This window comes from Acomys minous, assembly GCF_964271855.1.
Source record: "Acomys minous genome assembly, chromosome: 1".
Classification (NCBI taxonomy): domain Eukaryota; kingdom Metazoa; phylum Chordata; class Mammalia; order Rodentia; family Muridae; genus Acomys; species Acomys minous.
Window position 1 is genome coordinate 162185084 of NC_140483.1, and position 14743 is coordinate 162199826.

The 14743-nt window shown below is 38.0% G+C and overlaps 1 protein-coding gene across 1 annotated transcript in view; it reads right to left on the reverse strand.

Annotated features, from left to right (window-relative positions):
- Positions 1-6735: 6735 nt before the first annotated feature.
- Positions 6736-14743, reverse strand: part of MEGF9 (multiple EGF like domains 9) — a 93698-nt gene continuing 85690 nt past the window's right edge. The window contains exons 5-6 of the mRNA XM_084773840.1: positions 13040-13309; positions 6736-11352 (exon numbers count right to left, since the gene is read on the reverse strand). Coding sequence (XP_084629966.1) covers positions 10901-11352; positions 13040-13309 — 722 coding nt within the window. The 3' untranslated portion in view covers positions 6736-10900. The remainder of the gene's footprint in view (positions 11353-13039; positions 13310-14743) is intronic.

The following is a 14743-nucleotide window of genomic DNA, read 5'->3' on the forward strand; positions in this document are numbered from 1 at the left end:
AGGCACATCTCTGAGTTTGAGGTAAACCTGGTCTACAGGTCAAGTTCCAGGATAGCTAGGACTAAACAGAGAACCTCTGTGTCAAGAGGAAGAAGAAGAAGGAGGAGGAGGAAGAGGAGGAGGAGGAGGACGACAACAACAACAATAACAACAACAACCAACAACAACAACAGGATAGAGATCTCAGTGGTTTAAAAGCACATTCTGCTTTTCTTGAAAAGCAAGGTTTGATTCCCAGTACTCACATGGCAGCTTATAACCGTCTGTAATTCCAGTTCCAGAAGATCTGATGCTGTCTTCTCTCCTTCTTAGGTATTAGGCATACATGTGGTATATAGATATGCATGGAAGTAAAACACTCATAGATAGAAGTACAAATCAATACATCTTAAAACAAACAAACAATGAAAGAAACAAAAAAACAACCTAGTCATTAGTGAAGCACACATTTGGATGTGTCTATGAGGGTGTTTGTGAAATAATTAAGCTTGGTGAAGGTACCATCTCATGAACTAGTGTATTGGGCTAAATAATAAACAGGAAATCATCTGAGGGCCAATGCTTCCCTTTCTCTGCTTCTTGATCTTCAAAGATGTGAACATGGGTATCACCAAGCACATGCAGGGGAGTCTGCTCTTTCCCTCTACCTTTTCATGATTTCTGGGGATCAAAAGTAAGGTCATCATGTTTGGGCAGCAAGTGCTTTCACATGGTGACTTATCTTGCTGGCCCCAATTTGATCCTGTAGATTTATTTCATCTTGTTTTACAGCCCAGAGTATGGCCCATTTTGGTAAGTGTTCTACACATACCCTGCTGGTTTTGGTTGTAGTGCTCTAGGCTAACAAAGCCAACCTGGTAAGAATGTTTTCCATGTCTTATATCATTACTGTTTTTCTGTCTACTTGTTTTTTGCATTGAGAGAGATATCATAACCTCCAACCATAATTGTGCCATTGCCCACTTTTAAAACAATTATTAGTTTTTGCTTCATCTATTTGGAGTACATACACACTTGGGATTGTAGTTGTCTCTTGATGAGACAACCTTTTATTCTTTTACCATAATGAAATAAAAATGGTGTATTCATTTTATTTGTTCTTAGCATAATCAAGTTATGGTATTTCCCACCCAAATATCTCATATATATTGATATAAGCAATGTCTTAGCTACTATTCTATTACTATGAAGAGACATCTTGTCCAAAGCAACCTTTAAAAGAAAATATTTGAGGCTTTCTTATAGTTTCAGAGAGCCTCAAATGCATTCCTGCCACCATGATTCCCAGGCATGCATGCTGCTGTAAAAGTAATTGAAAGGGCATGTATGATGGGGGGGGGGGAGAGAGAGAGAGAGAGAGAGAGAGAGAGAGAGAGAGAGAGAGAGAGAGAGAGAGAGAGAGGGAGAGAGAGAGAGAGAGAACACACAAGACTGGACCTAGTGTGGGCTTTGAAACCTTCACTGACATACCTCCTCCAACAAGGCCACACCTCCCAATCCTTTACAAATAGTTCCATTAACTGGGACTCAAACATTCAAACATATGAGTCTATGGGGATATTCTCATTCAAACCAGTAGAGATGAAGTCATGTTTATCTACTGACCGTCATATTTTCACTGTAAGTGGACTGTGAGTGAGACAGCTCCATGGGTAAGGAAGGGTACATGTCACCAAGGCTGATGATCTGAGGTCAATCCCTGACTGAGAGCCACAGGTGGAAGAGAACTAACTTCAAAACATTGTCCTCTGACACACACACACACACACACACACACACACACACACACACACACACACACACACGGGCATGTGTCCTCTAATCCAAACAAATAAATAAAAGTGTAATTTTTATAAGTTTTATAAGTTTATAAATTATAAGTATCTGAAGGGAGGTAAGCTTGAGAAAAAGTCTCAATAAGATCCAGTTGTAAGGCATCTTCTTAATTAGTTATTGATGGGGGAGGGCCCATCCCATTGTGGGTGGTTCTATCCCTGGCCTAGTGGTCCTGGATTCTACAGGAAAGCAGGCTGAGCAAGCCATGGTCTCTGCAACAGATCCTGCCTCCAGGTTCCTATCCTGACTTATTTTGATGATGAAGAGCAGTGTGGAAGTATAAGCTGAATAAACCCTTTCTTCTCCAGGTTGTTGTTTGGTCATGGCATTTTGTTGCAGCAATAGAAACCCTAGCTAAGACAACAATATTATGTATATAACAATTTCTGTTATACATTGATGTATATATAATAGTCAACCATCTCTATCCTTATCTTCTATATTGACTCATTCAAGCAACCACGGGTCAGAATGCTTTAAAAAACATGTGATGTAGAAAGCATGCACAGTGTCCTTGTTACCTCCAAACAATAGCCCTTAAAAACTATTTACTTCTACATTACAGTAGGTATTAGAAGTCAGAGAAGGTTTGAAGTGTACACCATGACACCAGTGCAAACATGACACCACTTTACATTAGGATCACACATCTCTGCAGATTTTTACATTCTTGGAGTCTAGAAGCCAATTCCCTGTGGGTACCAAGAACAGCATGAGAACCCAGACATGCATCTTCAGAAATGAGTATCTTCAATTCCTTCACAGCCATCTGTGCAGCTCCTGCTTCCTTCTAAAGTTACATTTCTGTAGGAATCATTCCATTTTTTCATACACATATACTTCCAAACAACATATCTTATTTCCCAATCCTTATAGCTCTTATAAGATAAATTATGCTATATATACTCTCCCGGTGACATGTTTTTCTTTCTCTCCTCAATGTTGTTTCTGGGGACTTCATATTAATCAAGCTGATGAATAGCCATAATTCATGCATCTTCCAATATTATATAGAATTCTATGAGAATATACATAGACTTTAATCTATCCATTCTTATACTGACAGACACTGTTTCTAATTATCTTATATAACAGCATTGCAATGAGAAGTCTGATACATGGCTTCTGATGCATGCACATTAACGGTTCTTTAGTCAGTCCTCGAGTGAAAGTTCATGCTTGTCTTTAAATATACTGTTTTTCATAATCTTTATCCCATTTTTAATAATTCATCATAACCATTTTTACTATGTGTTACCTCACCAGCATTAAACCTCTTCCTCCCTATTGAACATCTAGAATTTTCTCTCATTTTAAGGAACTTTGAAAAAAAAAAAAACAACTGGAAAATAGAACAAAACCTGTGTAGAAGTCTCTGCTCTTTTTGGTCCAAAATATTGTGAGTTTTTTTTTTTCTCTGTTTTGCTTTGTTTTGAGGTCTAGATTCTCAAAAAACAAAAAACAAAAAACAAAAAACAAAAAAACAACAACAACAACAACAACAAAAACCCGGCTTTGGTATTATGATGATGATCATCATCATCAGTCAAGACCATTTACCAATTGAACCAATTTACAGTCAGTGTAAGGCTTTATATTTCTAAAATATATGAAACAACACCCATCCAAACAGTTGTTACTTCTTTTGAGAGTACAACTAAAGTTACTTTGCAGTAGGAGAGAAAACAAAACAAAAATCAAAAGTCAAAAAATTCACTAAAAACTAGATCTATAACAATTTGAAGGGTTTCTCAAACCCTCCGAAGCCTGTATGTTCATATCACTATCGAATAAGAAATATTGTCCTTCTCTTAGTCCATCTGTGTTGCTATAATAAAATACCCAAGGCAGACTGCTTTACAAATAAAATTTTTATTTAGCTCACATTTCAGGAAACCCAAGAGCATGGTTGGCATTTTCTTGCTTCTAGGGAGGCCTTCACAATAGACAGTATAAAAGTGGAGGGAGAATATTCAAAAGTGGCCAGCAGTATACACAGAGAAAGAATAGGAGTGACCTAACAACTGGCTGTTTTGGGAGCTCCCTGTGAGAGAAAACATACTCCCGTGACAAAAATATCAATCCCTCTTAAGACCTGGTCACCTCCCATGGGGCCCCATCTCTTAAAAGATTCATTACTTATTTCTATCCTGGGGACGAAGACAGTACAGGACCTCCTTAATAAAAAAGCACTATCTGAGCTCTAGCTTCCTACCTACTGGATGTAATTTTACCACACTTGGCCTGGTAAGTTTATAAACCAATTATGCCTGGTATTAGCAAGTGCCATTTGTTTTAACGCACCACGTAATAAGAGTAAATGAAGTATCAGCAATATGCCAGACACCAGGTTTCCACAAAACCTCCCAGTTGTAAGGAAAAGAGTCTACAGAGGAAGACAGGAACAGAAAAATGGCAAGTACAGCAAGAAGTGTTTGTTAAGGAAATAGAGGTAATGTTATGAGATGATGCTGTCTTTACCAAAGATCTGTGAAGAACAAATGTTCTCAGGATATTATAGGTCTTTACCAAAGGGCTGTGAAGAATGAACATTCTCAGGATGTTATAGGCAGCAGACAGTGCTGGTGAAGAAAAAAGTCTATAAGCTGAGTATGTACAACATATACATATGTTGAAAGTGGTTGAAAATTCAAATGGTAATAAGCATGGAAAAGAGCAGAGTCCTTATTTGGGACAGAAATTAAAACATCATACCATTTTAATAGTTGACAGCACAAAGCAAACAACAGAAATACTCCTCCCATTTTATTACAAAAATATGATATTGCACACACAGCAAACATTCTGCCTTTTCTCTGTAATTATGGACATTGCAGTGCTCAATTCATCAGCACAGAGGCGTTTTTGGTCTGTGTCTATGCATGTAGATGCATGTGCTCAAGTGTGTTTGGGAGTGTGTGTGCATGTGGATGCCTGTGCACATATGAGTGTGTGTGGAGGGCCAGGGGTTAGTATCACGTGTCTCCTTCTACTGTTTTATTTTTTGAAACAGGCTCTCGCACTGACTCTGTAGTTCACTGACTTGGCTGCATTGATCTGCCTGAGTCTGACTGCACAACAATGGTATCAAAGACATATACTGCCATATGTGGTCCTTTATGTGAGGGCTGGGAATCTGAACCCAAGTCCTAATGTATGTACATCAAACACCGATGGACCCATCTCCCCAGCCCTAGTATGCAAGTTTTAAAATTATTTATTAATATAATCAAGTGCATTCTTAAACAATACATCCTAACATTGTCCAATGGATTTTATTTAAGAAATAGAAATATTAGAAAACCTGAAAAATACTTACTATAATTTTTTTCATAAAATGGCTTTTAAACATTTATAGATAAAACTGATTTAACATTGACATAGACTGTTGTATTTTGGCCTGTTGGTTCATACTCCTAACACTATCAATTTGTGTAAAAATTTTGTTTTTAATAAAAAGAAAAAAATTATTTCATGTGTGGGTTGGAGTCAAGAGGACAACTGTGGAGTCCATTCTCTCCCTCCGCCTTTACTGGGGTCATGGTGACTAAATTCAGGTCTCCACAGGCTTGTGCAATAGACACCTCTAGCAGCCGAGCCATCTCACCATCCATACCTTAATTTTGAAGCACTAAGTTAGCAAGGGCTAGAGATGCTCATTGGGAGGGCTTATCTAGTATGTATGAGGCCCAGGGTCTGATGTCCAGCACTATAAGGAAAATCAGTAAGACAAAACTAATTACAACAGTTTTACTTACAATTGCTGTGACAGTTTCACTATAATGGAGCTGTAACATTTTTGGACAAGTCTTACTTTCCTGCAGAAAATTAACATTTTCAGTTGTGATAATGCAATGGATATGTCTTTACTGACTTTTATCAGAAGCATAAAAATAGTTTATATTTTAGTGAGTTTTTTTCTAGTGTTGTTTGTATACATTTTTTCTCTTAAAAACTTAATTTGTTTAGCTTCCTGGCATAATTATTCTGTTTCTTTAAAATACCTAATTCATATATCTCATGCAGACATACGGTATTAACTTAAGGGTTGATTATAAAGGACAGACAACTATGTTTTAAATTTTTAACTTAATCAACTGAAATATCTTTTTATTTGTAATATATAGTCTCATGAAGCCCAGGCTGTCCTAGAATTCCCCAAGTAATCGGGGATGACCCTGAACTCCTGATCCTCTTGTTTTCACCAACCCAGTGCGGGGATCACAGGTGTGAGCTATCATGAGCAGCTGAGGTAGAATAAATTGACTCAAGGTTATAAATTTCTTTATGCAAAGAAATGACTGACTTTTTGCAGTCTTTTCAAAACATGCCTTAGATGTTCAATGGGATGACCAGACAGTATCTCATTAAACAGTGGAAACAGAGCTTCTTCAAGGGAGCCTTGAAATAATAGAAAGATGCACTCTTGTTATTGATTACTTAATAAACACAGAATGTCCTTCACTCCCAGAGTTCAGAAAGTCTTCACATGTATAAGTCAGAAATCCAAAGGCAGTCAGTCTTAACAAATTTTGATAGAAATCTCAGTCAATGGTACAGATGACAAAAAACAGAGTGACTATATGCTATTGTTTATTTCAAGTGCTGAGGATGGCACTTGGGGCCTTGTGCATGGTATGCAAGTGACCTAAGCCCTATCCCCAGACCAATAATATATGTTCAAATACATTTTCATCTCTGGTATGAATTTGCTTTATGAGAAGCAACTGTCCCATATGGTATCATCTCCCCAAGTGGTAAACACTCCTTTCATGAACTTGAAGAAAATACTGGTCAGTACATGAAGGATTCAAAGACTTCCATGAAATGAGCTGACAAGTGAACTTTAGCACTTACCTGAAGAATTATAAAGTCACTACATAAAAAGTGAAACAAATCTACAATAGGTACAAATTATATACATTTATTAATAATTTTAAATAACACTCTTTTATAAATTCTTTCATATATTCAAATCATACACAAATTTAGAAATGCATCATGAAGCCTAGTACAGCACACATATGAGACATGTTTTTAAATTTTGGGTTAGGATTTTAGTGACATACAAGTTTCATTCTTTGAAACGTTCCCTAATTGATTGGGCTGAAATTTAAGTACAGAGTGCTTGTGCCTAGCATTAAAAGTTGACTAGAAGTCACTTAGCTTTGCGCTAGCTTGAATTTGAAGCTCTGGGCTCACTTAATCCAGGGCGGGTGAAGCTCCTGCGAATGTATAAGTAACAAGATCCTTAATACCTTTGAAAAAGTATCAAACTACTGAGATTTTAATGATCCATAACCTTTAGCCATGTGATATTATTTGACTTCATTAGATTGATCACTGTGTTCTTTTCTGCTTCTCACCATGTTACAGCCATTGGCTCAGGGTGAAAGAAAAAGACAAATTAACCTTCCATCACCTCCCCTAGCTCTACACATAGACACCAAACCCATTTCAGCTCCTAATTCATTTTCTGTTAAAAGTAACAACAGACTAAAGTTTTTCTGTTTGTTCATGTGTGTGTGTGTGTGTGTGTGTGTGTGTGTGTGTGTGTGTGTAAATGAGGTCACAAAGACTTATGTTGCCCTACCATTGCACTGGGTTCTTTTAATTATTCTGAGTGAATATTTTGTTGGAGATTTTTCCTTAAGAAATGCAGAAACCCAACTCCTATCCACATAATACTTCAAAATATAAGAAGCTAAAGAAAATCATTAGAATTAATCTTATGTTTACAAGCATGTTCTAAAACACTACATCTTGATGATCAGATAACCCAAATTAACTGATAGGTCAGTGAGTATTGCTTTGATGATTACTGATACTGGGAATGCTGGGACTAGAGAAAAGCAATATCATTTAGGACTTAGATAGTGTTGTTAAAAGAAATCTATCCTCCCAGCTCATGTCTGCCCTCTTGCCCTCTCTTAAAACCCAAGTATCCCTAGGAAAAATAATACACTGAGTCCACAAGACTTTCATATAAATAAGAGCTTTTACTATAATTTTGTGTTCTCTATAGTTGGAGAACCTGTAAATAAGAGAGCTCTTGGAAGCAATGTGGAAGACAGTGGTGATAAGGGATGTCAAAGACATGCTTGACACTGACACCTATCAGAAATGCTGAGGGCTGATTAAGGTAGGCTAATGAAGATGGAAGCATCAGTTCATTCATAGGCCAACCATGTCTTGGCAAGGCTCATGTAGTTACATTTTTAAGACATGTTTTTCAATTTTTAGACAAAAACTGTTCCAACATTAGGGTTTCCAGAGAACTCCTGGTGCTGGGTGGTGATGCCTTCAGAGGAACGAAACCCTGCACTATGTTTTATACTGGTTTCCTACTCTACTTTCAAGGGGAGATCACCTCATGGTTGATTTTTGGAGCTAAATTATTCCTACAAGCAGAGTATTGGGGTCACTACATAATGTTATTTAAAACACACTTTAAGACTATACTTTTTCTTCATTGTGAAAAATGAAGAACATGACTTTGGAGCCATTGACAGGTACATGATAAACATTCTTTGTGGTTTAGTTTCTGTGTTACCTTTTAAGATCTGTTTCAGGGAATCTCAACTATTTGAAACACTCATTTATTTATTGAGTAAACATTTGCTTAGCAAATGTTTGCTTTTCATCTCCTTACCTTTATTTTTGGCAGAAGATGGGATATCAGGGAGGCAAGCACTGTGCACAATGCTTTGGAAATGTGTGGTGTATAGTCAATATACACCTGTGCTGCAACGGCTAAGAAAAGTCTTTCCCCTCCCCCTCCCCTCCCTGTTACAAACACTAATTTGCAGCTTTGCCATCTATCATTAATTCTGACTTTAGGTAGAAACTCTCCTGTGTTCTTTTCACAAAATCCTTTGTAGCTATGTAGCCCTGAATTGTGCCTTGAGTCACCCCTCCCTCCCTCCCTCTCCCCCCTTCTCACTAAATGGGAGAGTATGTGTGCAAGCATACTCAAGAGCACACAAAGACTCTATTAGAAGCATCTGCAAATGGGAACCCTCACTTATAGGGCCCATGGCTAGTAGATTTGTATGTAATCACATAGCTGAACAACTACACAGTCGAGGTGAGAATTGATTCCAGGAATAATAATGATGTGCATTGTATAGTCCTGAATGATTTAACCTCTCTGTGCCTCAGTTTCTTCATCTATAAAATGAGTACGAGACTACTTCCTAAGGAGGCTATGGTAAGGATTAAAGAGCACACATCATAAAGTGTTTTGTAAATGACAAAGAGCAATAAAAATATTAATATATTCTGTAATTCTGGGTGTTAAACCTATAGACTCATATGCTAGGCAATCAGTCACTTGTAAATTGTTTTAGTTCAATGAAATGTAATGTCTACTTTCTCATAAAGACAGCCAAATATGTAGAATACCTCCAGGTTACCTACGGATCCTCTAGTCTACAGTCATCTCCAAACCCTGAGAAAAAGGTGGAGGTCTCCTAAATAGGATGACCAAAGTTTATGTTTATCTCTGTGGAAGTTAAGAAATGGAGTCTGGGTTTCTGAAGTCCAGTCTCTGTTTTGGTTTTCCCTAACTACTTCATAGTCTGGGCCACCTTTCTTGGCTCTCTTAATCCACAACCTGTGGATGCATAACAAACGAAAGCAGTAGTACTCTGCCTCAGGGGAAAATGGCATCAAAAGTAAGGACTAAATACATACCCAACCAGAGTGACCCTCTCTGCCCAGACATGAAGATGGACGAACTCTACCACTGAAGAAGCCAAACATACCTCATGATAAGTGGGTGATAGGTTATGCTCAAATGTCAGAGGCCTTTATTTTGGAGGTTATGGGAGGCACATAAATATTTCTCGGGCATAAAAAAGAGGAACCCTAAATGATGTGATGGCTTTTCTTTTTGAATTTAAAATCCCTATCCTTTGGAAGACTGTCTTTTACATTCAGGAAAGAAGTCTTTTCCTGAGGATGTTTACATTGAGCATTGTAAAACACAGAGTGGCTAATTAGTTGAGTATCTGGAGAATGCATCCTATGTTCCAACTTAACAATTACAGACCTCAAAATCTATTGCTTGAATCTACGGTAAGTCAAAGAGCACATGACTCTAGGTTGAGAGAGAGGAAAGATTAGAAACATTTGACCTCATGAATTTCAATAGTGTCCAAATAGGGACTAAAATGACCGATGTTCACCAGAGTCTCAGCTCTAGCAATATTGCCACCTATTTTACAGCATTCTAGCCAATTTTCCATATCTTCTTTTTACAACACCATTAACTGCTGTACAGATAAAGTCTGGATGATAAAATAAGACATGATTTTTTACAAATAGATACAAGTACAATGTTGAGCAGATATGCCACCTTAACTATGTACACCTTATTTCTTTAGAGGCAGGAACTTCCCCCTGAGGAGGACCGTCAACCTTCTGCTCTCTGGGCGCTATGCCTGCCCCTCACCACAGAAGCCTATCCTGTGCTTTAATCCCATCCTTGAAGGAGACTCTTGGGAGGAAAGCCAAGCCTTTCTACAGATCTTCTTGGGGCTTTTATGCCCTTAGTCTACACACAACCAAGATTTTTTTTTAAACTGTGGTATAGCCTAGATACCAGCTTTTCCTAAGTTATATCTCTTAGTACAATAAAATGAACATAATCCCTGCCTCTCCTTAAAAAATATGTTTCCAAAATGAATGGATGAAGTATTCCATGACGCTTTCCCCTCCAAGTCAACATTCTATCATGGCTGGTGAGGTGAACACTTTCCCAGCAGTCCTTTGAGAGGCCAGGTGGACTTAGGTTGCTCTGTGGGATTCAGCCTTTCCATAAACACATGTAGTTTGCTACAAAAATATACTTTACTTCAAGTCCTCAATGATGATGAGTGTTTCAGATCTTCATGGAGAATTCAGAGTAACAGACAGGTAAGCATACTACAGTTTGTACCTGAACAGTTCATTTGCATGATACCTTTCTCAGCAAACTCTACCCAGGCTCTGTGTAGGCAGAGGGCAGATACCATTTTAGTGGGCATCATATTTTTACAATCCAGGAGAACAGCTCAGCTCCTCAGGCTTTGTAGTTATGAATGGGTGTTGTCAGGGTCAGCTGTCCATTGGGAGCCACTTCATTGCCATCATCCTCCAACAATCCTGACACATCTGCATTGGGGATGCTGTCATGGTAGCTGCTGAAACTGATATTGTCTTCTTTTAGCTCGATGGTCCAAAAGGGAGCATTGAGTTTCCTGTTTTGGTACTCTCGGTACATGTACACAGCTCCTACAAATCCCATTAGGAGCACTACCACAATGATGATGACTGTCAAAATGATGATGTTAAACTGGGTCCATGATACATCAGCGAGAGCTGAGGTGCTGTTTTCAGAAGAGCTTACTGAAAAGATAGTCTGCAAGGTTGTGGGGGCAAATGTACTATTTATAACAGGGGTGGGCACTGATGTGGTCAAAGAGGCATTGGAAACCAAAATGGTAGAACCTTCAGGAGTTGGAACAATAACTTCTGAAAATAAAAACAGAGAATGAAATGTAAAAGACAAAATTATCTAGTTTTGAGAAACAATAAAAGAAACACACATGAGAGTGGAAGTTGATGTGGAATGTTGATATGGTACTCTGCTTAAAGCAATGCAAGTTAAAAATAATTTTTAAATAAATATAATGATAAGAAATGGGGTCTGCAAAGCTCACTTATTACAATTTACATCCTGGTCTGTTCTTCAATGTGTTAGAAAAATTCTAACATGGAAAGTTTTGATCACTCCTTATAAATGTACAACCATGGACATATCTGTAAAGACAGTAAGTGTGTCACCATTGAGTTCTAAATCACGTGGTTAAAAATGACAATTATTTTATCTAAAATATATCTAAAACATCTGATGTTATTTCATTAAGGTAAAATTCTCCTCAAAGGAAGTATAAAAAATATATTAAAAAAAAAAAGAATTTAAACGCTCAAAGTTGATGTCAGCCAAAAGAGAAAAGAGCTTTCCTTTAATTCCATGTGGAGAGATCTTGCGTTGTGTGGTTTTGAACTATTTTATAGTCAAGGGAGTACATTTTAGAACATTAATGACAGCATAGCTCAGTGGAAGGATAAAAAGCTTTGGACTAAGTTTGGACTATATTACTACAAGTAAGTCAATCTGTTTGAATTTTATATTCTTTATCTTTTAAACAAAGATAATAATGTCTGTTTCACATAGTTCTTGGGAAGACTTCAAAAAACATTATGGGCACTCAATAAAATTATAATAAAAATAGCTATTACTATTCATCACCACACTTTTATACATCAATTAACCTAAAAACAGGCAAAGCTTACATTTCTTTATGGCTGACAAAACTCATCATAGTCCTGTCTTCTTGGTGCTTGTTGGTCTGGACAAGGTATGCCTCCCACATGGTGGAATACTAAGTGACAGCAGTTCTAGCTAGTAATGTTGGTCCATCTGATCACTACAGTCGAATATCAAGAACATGGCAGAAAGATGCCACAGCTCACAGACCAACTGGACCTTAGCTCAGTCATCCATGTGCTCTAGAATATCAAGAAGTGGTTTGTACAGAAAAGGGTTTAACCTCTCTGTGGACTAATAATCTCTAACTATCCTTAGATCTTCCTGAATTCATAACTTAACCTTTTCTAAATTGTTACTGAACTCCTCTACAAGAAACATTCTACTATATGAATAGCTTTTCCTTTTAAAAAATCAAAGGGAATATTAATAAGGTTTCATCTACCCATCTACCACACATGGAGCCATGTCAACTCAAGGTGTAAGGAGGCTAGAAAGAACTCCAGTTTCCAGCTAGAACTTCTAAGTAGACTTGACTATAGGTCCCTCTCTGAAAAGGCCTTTGATGATCACTGAAATGATGTGTCAAGAAGCAAAAGGAAGAAATGAAAGGACTTTCAATTTTAACAGATAGAAGAAGGGAAACATGATCACACTCGGTCTCACTGTCACGACTTTGTCCTGGTCTTCACATTTCTGGAATTGACGCTGGAGTATCAGGAGACAATACGGAAGGGAAAGAAACCTCTTTAGGCAAATACCTATCAAAATTTATTTCCAGAAACTCCTCTGGTAGGACTGGAAGGTTTACAAAGCTAATGGCAGCTGTCTTGAAACATTCAATGCTAGCCTCAGATACTACATGTATAATCTTAGTTGGAGTTTTACCTTGCTTGATGCAGTTTCTCTGAAGGTCTCGAACATAGCCTTCTAGGCAGTTCTCGCACCAGAATCCAGTGGTGTTATGAAGGCAGTTGATGCACTCACCACTCTCAGGCTTGCAAATCTTTGGAGTTTTAATTGGGTCCACATGGCCATGACATTCACACCGTGTGCAGATGCTGTCAGAATTGTAATAGCCATTGTCACATTTATTGCAGTTCTTGCCTGTGTAACCATCTTTACACTGGACACATGTAGGCTCCAATTCACCAGATTCTAATAGAAATAGAACATAAAATTAATTTAGTAATGGCTCGAGTTACACTGAAAAAATATTGGCCTTCCAAAAGTTTTTACAAATCCTCCCTGGTATCTTCCCTCAAGAGACATACAGAAGCAATAGTCTAGTTTATTAATTTTTAAGCAAATTGAAGGAGTGATGGGTCTGTCCAGAGAGCCTACTGAGGTAGAGAGTAAAAGACATATGCTTCTCCTAGATGTCCCAATAACTGATATATTGCCACTTACATAGTGTGTGTGTCTGTGTGCATATGCATGTGTGTGTGCACGTGTACTAATTCACATGGACAGTAATATACATATGTATGTCAGAGGACAACTTGATGGGATCTTTTCCTTCCACCATGTGGGTCCTGGGGATCATGTTCAGGTTGTCAGGTTTGTTAGCTTGTTGCTTTTGTTTGTTTGTGTGTTTGTTTCGAGACAGAGTTTCTCTGTGTGGCCTTGGTTATCCTGTACTCGATTTGTAGATCAGGTTGGCCTTAAACTCAAAGTGATCCTCCTGCCTCTGCTTCCTGAGTGCTGGGATTAAAGCTTTGGTCCACCATGCCTGGTGTTAGCTTGTATCTTTACCTACTGAACCACCTTATAGGTCTTTACATAGTTTTTTATTTTTTGAGGCATGAGAGACTATATTTAAGTAAAACTTTCTCCAGCTCTCCCCTCCCTAAATGTTGATACTCTTAGGCTTCTTTTTGTTTTCTGTGGTGCTGGGTATTAATCTGGGGCCTCTTCCATGGTGGGCAAGTGTTCTCTCTGCCACTGAGCTACATCCCAAACCATTACACCCAGATTGCTATGCTTGGTTTTTGTTCCTTCACTTATGTAGTCAGCAATGGGAAATGCATGTCTGCAGTCTATTTCTCTGTATGACATTGCAAACTGCACATGACATACAAATTGCTTGTACACCTAGGTCGACAAACATTTCAAATTTAACATGGGTGATTATCCTCAACATGTTCCTGTATTTTAGTGAATGGTCCCAACGTGCATCTACTTGAGTAGGTCTCAAAGCTAAGAACCACCTCTCGGGCCTCCATCTCCTTCCTGATTTTGAGCAGGCAGAAGTTCATTTTAGTGCTACATTAAAAGATTTCTAATCTACTGATGTGTCTCCACTCCAGTGTTATGCTCATGGTTAAGGCTGTCATCATTTCTTACTTTTAGGACTCTCAACACTTCCTAAGGCTTCTTTGCTGCAGTACACTCCTATAGTCTCTATGATCTTCAAAGTGAATCTGAGTATATGCACTGCTTCCCTAGAGAACCATCTTCAATTCAGATGGCTTAGGGACTAAGTGAAAGTGCAGTAGAACTTTTTACTGAAGATTATCTAAGCCCTGCCTACTTTTCCTAGCTGTTCTCATTTCTCTTCACACTTTACCATCTACTTTGTTTGAAGTTTGC